Here is a 6,746-nt window from a genome sequence, read left to right on the forward strand (position 1 = left end):
AGAAGGGAGCGGGAAATTTAACTCACGGGCAATGCCGGGTCTCTCAGCTAGTATATATATAAAAATAAAGATCACTTGTGAGCACATTCACCTGTCTTAGACAGGTGAATGTGCTCGCAAGTGATCTTTTTATTTGCTATATGTTATACGGTGGAGTTTTCTTTTCACCCACCATAACATAACATGTGTATAGTACATATAAATACATTCTAAAGTATGATTCCCCATATCAACTAAATGCCATGGAATCAACTACTACCAACATCAATAAAAACATTAGATGTTTATTATCTACATACAATGTATCCTCAAAGGCTATAAACTGTCGTGTCCTAAAATAGACATATAGGGCCTCATGCAGAGAGCATCGTTATTTCAAAACTCGCCATTTTTTGTTCAATTTCGCGCAGAAAACGGCAGAAAATGGCGAGTTACGAAAAACGCGCCAATTTTTTTTCCTATGTCTAAAACTCGCCTCGCGGCTGGCGAGAACCTCCATCTCGCCATTTTTAAAACTCTCCGAATGCAGAGAGGTGCGAACGGCATGTAGCGGCTGTTCGCGCCAAAAAATAGCGCGATTCTCGCATTTTTGCCGCGCCAGGAAAAGATGGCAAGATGGCGCTCGCCGCCTATAGTAAAGGGGAAAAAAAGGCGCAAATTTGTTTTTACACGTTTCTGAAGCGCGCATCTCGCCAATTTAAACTCGCCACACGCATCCATGTTAAACATAGCAGAATTCGCACTTTTCTGCATATGGAGAATAAAACTCTCCAAAAAAGCTACTTTTTATGAAATTCGCCAATTTTAAAATTCTATGCTCTCTGCATAAGGCCCGTAGTATGCAGTTGATGGCGGTATGTGTGCGAGTTAACTGAAAAACGGCATATGCAATTGTTGCCGGATTTCAAGCGCCGGCGGGGTGGCGAGAATGGCTATTTCGCCATATTAAGCAGCACGCAGAATTCAGTAGATGCCGAGTAAGATCTCGGGGGTGCGCGGGAGAAACTCCTTGCGAGAAAAGCGCCAAAAAGCTGCGGCAATACAAGAAGGCACCAACAAGCAGGCGAGAGCCGAAAATTACAGCTGCTAGTGACATTGTTGTGTCATTGTACTGTTGCTGCTGGCAGCGCAGCTTCAATTGTGTTACATGTCATTCAGAACCTGTTACATGTGTTGTTTATAATAAAATACATTATTAATGTTAGCCAAAGGTGTCTGTCTTGTGAATGACAAGAAGCAGGTATGTTCCTAAAACTATCTATTGCGGGACAGCGCTGTGAAAGCCTTGCTAATGTCACTAGCAGCAAGAAACACACTGCTGTGAGTAACAGAATGTAAGGTCAAACTATCATGAGGTGATTTTTTCATGTTCAAAAGTTGCCGCCAAATTCTCCTTCAATACAGATGCATGACGTATCTTGCCTCTTGCTGCATGCACGGGTTACAGTACACACAGCAACTCACTGACATGTAAGCTTTGCAACATAGTCCAACACACAGACACAAATGTACATGAAATGTCACAAGTCACATGCACACATGTATCACCTCTTCACGTGTCAAAGAACAGAAGACACAACTGTAGCACTGCACCAGGTATGTTTCTAAAAGTATCTAATTAGGGACAGCGCAGTAAAAGGTTTGCTAATGTCAGTAACCGCAAGACAGTCAGTACCGTGAGTAACTGAAAGCTTTAAGCAAGAAGGAGGTTTTTTTTATTTATGTGCAGAGGTTGACGCGACATTAAAGTGAAATACGGATACATGCAGTCACCCGCCACTGACTGCAGGAACGCGGAGCGCTGCGCCTTATACTCGCAACATGTGCAACTCACCAATTTCCCTCACAATCGCCATTTACTGCATTTAGCGGCAAATTCCCGGCAAACACAGGAGATGTAAGCGCGCTGCCGACACACACATATCGCAAATTGCTGCATAGGCCCCATAGCATCAATAAGATGCCTTCAGGTAACAGATACACTGCTGGTTATCAGGGGAATGCTATGTGGTTTGATGTCCTTTTGCTCTGGTGCACCCATCATACACTATTGGTGATATCAATGCTAACAGGAAAGAGCTTTGAGCTGAACCAAAAATATTTGATGGTCGTTTAAATAACACGAACAGTCCACTGTTCCGATTCAATGGAAAGCCAGAGGAATGAATGACTATGCATCACATAATGATACCTTAAATTAAATAACTGATTTAAAGCAGCTCGGGCTTCTCTGGGAAGTTCCTTAACAAATGAAATGCTTGGGAGGGGTGTGTTATCTGTACATTGTGGGAGCTGGGAGTTGATGATGTGTGACTTCTCTGTGCTGGTGATACTTTGATCCATGCAGTTCCTTGGGCTGGGTGAATTTCCCTTCCCATGGGCAGATTGCTACCGGCGCCAAATTCAAGCTGAGACTCCCTCATTAAATTAAACAGTCCTACTGTACATACTGCAGATGCTATATACCCACCCATAGCGGGTATACTTGAGATAGAATGTGCCCCTCTAGTTTTCAATAGTATCTTAATACTTAATTCAGGAATATGACATAATATTACCAAATGTTTTATAGACATATTATTCGGTCATTCAAATGAGCTACCAGGCTGATAGAAATGTTGATTTTAATGTTGTCTTCATCAAAGCAGAATATGCATTTATGTAATAGGCAGTAAACAATGTACTGATAAATGCATTACACACAGATTATATATATAGCAAATACATATATATAGCAAATGGAAATATGTGCTCATTTGCTATATACTTTCCTGTGGAGGGTTTTTGTCACTTTTTCACTCACCATAACTTAACTCAGTGTGTGTGTATATATATAAATATATATATAAAATGCATATCAAATTATACATAATAACCATGATTTACAAAAAGTCTACTTGTGAACTTCCTAGGCAAACCCATTGATGTAAACGAGAGAGAGAGAGAGAGAGAGAGAGAGAGAGAGAGAGAGAGAGAGAGAGAGAATGATGATGATGACAGAGAGAGAGAGAGTTATATAAATGGGTTAGAGACAGTGTTGCAGACTTTTCCATAAATCATTGTCATTATTAGAGGTTTGTCACGTGGCTCTTTGCCTTCGCTTTAAATTGGAGAATACTTTTTTTGTAGATGTCCCATGAAGAAGCCAACACGAAGTCCTTCTCCTTGGAACGACATTTAAATAGGGTTAAAAAAACTGTTTAAAAGCTTATCAGTGTACTCATTAACAATATGAACGCATATTTGACAAAACAGCATTATCTCTGCGATGTTGAGATTATCATGTATTCTTCATTTCTGTATTGTCTACTTATGGGATTCACTGTAGGGCATTGCCATAGGCTCACACTGAAACCCAAAGTTAACATCACAAGGTGACACCACAAACCCTGCAGACTCACTGGAGCCAGAGCCTTAGACATTTGTCGGAAGTGAGAACTTGGAATGGTTAAGTTAATTAGTCCTCTCTGATAGCTATTATCTATTTCTTTTGCGTTGCACTTTGATCTGGTTCACACTTGCAAATTCAACAAGCTATAAAAACAGTGTCTCCGCTTCTACCACCATTTCTGTATACACAGAGCTGGAGATCACTGCAGCACAGCCTGTCCTCCAGCAGCCCTCCAGCATGGTCAACTCAAGCTTTTCTGTTGATTTCCTAGCAAGGAGTAAAAATGACGAACCCTATGTAAAAGATCCCAACCAGGGCATGTCATCTAGACCTCACATCCCTTGTGTGCCTCCACCACAACCCCCTTCCTGGTACTGTGAGAGGCCCACGGTGTCCACGCTGAGGAGAGAGAAAGAAAGAGAGCCAGCAGAAGAAGACGGCTCCAGCTTCAATTGCTCTTCAGTGAAACCAGATAGCCAGCTACAATGCTACACCGCGTCTAAACCTGGTAAGCATGCACGTTATATATGGGAATGTAGCTTCAACACAGATCCTTGCAAAGGTGGCAGACATTTGTTATGTATCCATAGCTATGTAGAATTATATCGGCGACGTTCGTGACAAGATTGCCTTAATTCCGCATATCTATAACATAAATCTGGATAGAAAGTATCATTTAAAGAAGAGATATGGTAGATGTTATATGAGTAAACTTACTTACCGTAAAGACACTGTGATACTGTTAGGCAACTGGATCAGAGCTTAATTCAATTTGATATTTTTGACACAAAACTTCGCCAGCACATTACCTATATGATTTTTTTAGTTTCACTAAATTAAATTAAATTAGTCTGTTTGTAGTACACTTATGTGTGTGTTTGCATGTGGAACACACACACACCAATACTTGTTGAAGATTAGCTTCACCTCCAAAGCTGTTGCCAAACCTGCTGGCTGAAACATGTGCCTGTGTTGCTAATGATTTGCTTTCCCATACATATTGTGTGTGCAGCTCCAGTGAGAGGCTGGGGAAGTGCAGACGAATCGTCCCCCACTTGCTCTGAAGACGAGAGTGAGACCAGCAGTGCTCACAGCAGCCCAAGAAGTCACCAGGAAGAAGATACTGCTGAGAATGGAGAAATAACCCCCAAATGTGACTTGCAGCGCAGAATAAGGACTGCATTCACTTCCCAGCAGATTTACAAGCTGGAAAAAACCTTCAAGAAGCAGAAATACCTGGGGGCCTCCGAAAGGAAGAAGCTGGCAATGTCCCTGGAACTCTCTGAGATACAGGTAACTGATCTTTTCCACCTCGAATGATATATCAAACAGGCATAATCCACACTTGCCAACGTTATTTTGTATTATATTAGCTGCATTTAGATTTACCACACACATTTCCGTGAAGCTCTTGCAAACATCATTTCAAATATGTGTAGAAAGGAACCGTGGTGCATTTTGGCTTCTCCTTTGCATCATTTCAAATATATTCCCCTTAAAAACACACACATTTTGATAATGATATAAATATCATAATGGTAGATCAATTCATAACAGGAAATTGTATTTTAAACCATATTGTAGTTATAAAACATTTATTGTCATATTAGAAATGCCATGTTTTTTTTTATCTAATGTACTGGATGCATTAACTATACACAGGCACAAAATGACAGAGGTTGCTTCAATGTCTAAATATTTGCTTTGTGCTTTGTTTGTGTACAGATTAAAACCTGGTTTCAGAATCGCAGAATGAAGCTCAAGAGGCAGATACAAGACCAGCAGCACAGTCTGCTCTCTCCTGCCCCGTACTCCCACTTTCTCTCTTACAACCATAGGATTGCATTGCAGTATAACAATGCTTTGCCCTTTTACCAAACCAATTGTTATCCATATCAGACACCAGATCTTCCATATCTTGTTTACCCAAGCTTCCTACCACAGCACCCGACCCACCAAATTATGAATAATGCCCCTTTTGAACAATTCCACCCTCTCCTTAGCACTCAGCATATATAACTGTTTCTCTACCTTGTTTGTTTTATGTTTATGTCCCCACATCTCATGCTGATGCTTTATGAGTTACTAGGGTCCTGCTGTTTAAATTATATGCCATAAATTTATATATTTTTTACATGTAAATAAATGATTTATATATAATTATTAAATAAGTGATTCATTTCTTTAATATTAAATATTTAAAATTGGTATTTTTTTTGTGCAAAATCTTTTAACTGCTTACATGCAAGAGTTACCAGCAATTCATTGAGAAGCAATGGATTTTCAGATCCTTAACCACATGAAGGGTTCATAATTTATACCTGGCCACAATCACAAGTCCATATAAATATAAATATATATCTGAAATGGAAATATTACTGTATGCTCATTTGCATGTTTTAGACAGGTCTGCAACCCTACCTTTCACCATTATCATCCAAAACACAGCGCTTCCACTGCAGCAAGGGATTCTGGGAAATGACATGCAAAAGAGCATACAGTGCCACCTTTTGCTTCAAAACCATTTACATGGTTCCCTATAGGCTTAAGCTTGCTGCATGGTAACAGCTTTGAGCACAGTCAGGGTTAAGATGGATAGCCAGTAAACCCACCCACATAACTAGCCACATAACCCACCCACCATAACTTAACTATATACATATTAGTACATAGTTATTCACTTTGGTTTTACCTGTATTATGTCAACAATGCTCAACATAAGCTCAAATGTATTTACTTTTCTTCTGCCAAAAATATGTATGTATATCTTTATTTATATTATGAACAAAAGCAAATAAGCGCACTCACCTGCTGGTATAAAAAACCAGGCAAAGAGAAACCCAAATTGCAGCACTCAACCTCCCTTCTGAATGATTGGTGGTAGTATTATATTAATAATAATCTTTAATATAACAAAAAATTATATGTCCAAATTATCCAAATAGGATTGTGTCACTCCTTTTTGTATCCCATGTGAGTCTTATGTATGTTATTTTTTAATGCCCTTAAGACTTTTGTTATATTAAAGATTATTATTATTAATACTACCACCAGTCATTCAGAAGGGAGGTTGAGTGCTGCAATTCGGGTTTCTGTTTCTTGTTGAGTTCATCACTATATACCTAGCCATTAGCACCTCCTCCACCCTATCATTTGCCAGGGTACCTTAACTAGTCTCTCGGTATAAAGAAAATCCCACAGGTATGTTTTTTTATATTCTCATATTTTACATATTATATGTATGCACAATGTCAGTGAAAATTCGGACTGCATCAGGACTGGTTTAGTCTCAACTCCCCCTATGGAAATCTCCTTCAAATAATCCAGGATACACTCGCCTACCTATTTACAAGAA

The 6,746-nt window shown here is 39.5% G+C and overlaps 1 protein-coding gene across 1 annotated transcript; it reads left to right on the forward strand.

Moving 5' to 3' along the window:
• The first annotated feature begins 3,628 nt into the window (after positions 1–3,628).
• Positions 3,629–5,496, forward strand: LOC142502192 (homeobox protein vent1-like). The gene is made up of 3 exons (XM_075613064.1): positions 3,629–3,899; positions 4,404–4,684; positions 5,117–5,496. The coding sequence occupies exons 1-3, from the start codon at positions 3,629–3,631 to the stop codon at positions 5,408–5,410; spliced, it is 846 nt and encodes a 281-aa protein (XP_075469179.1). The 3' UTR covers positions 5,411–5,496.
• Positions 5,497–6,746: the final 1,250 nt, after the last annotated feature.

This window comes from Ascaphus truei, chromosome 8, assembly GCF_040206685.1.
Source record: "Ascaphus truei isolate aAscTru1 chromosome 8, aAscTru1.hap1, whole genome shotgun sequence".
Taxonomy (NCBI): domain Eukaryota; kingdom Metazoa; phylum Chordata; class Amphibia; order Anura; family Ascaphidae; genus Ascaphus; species Ascaphus truei.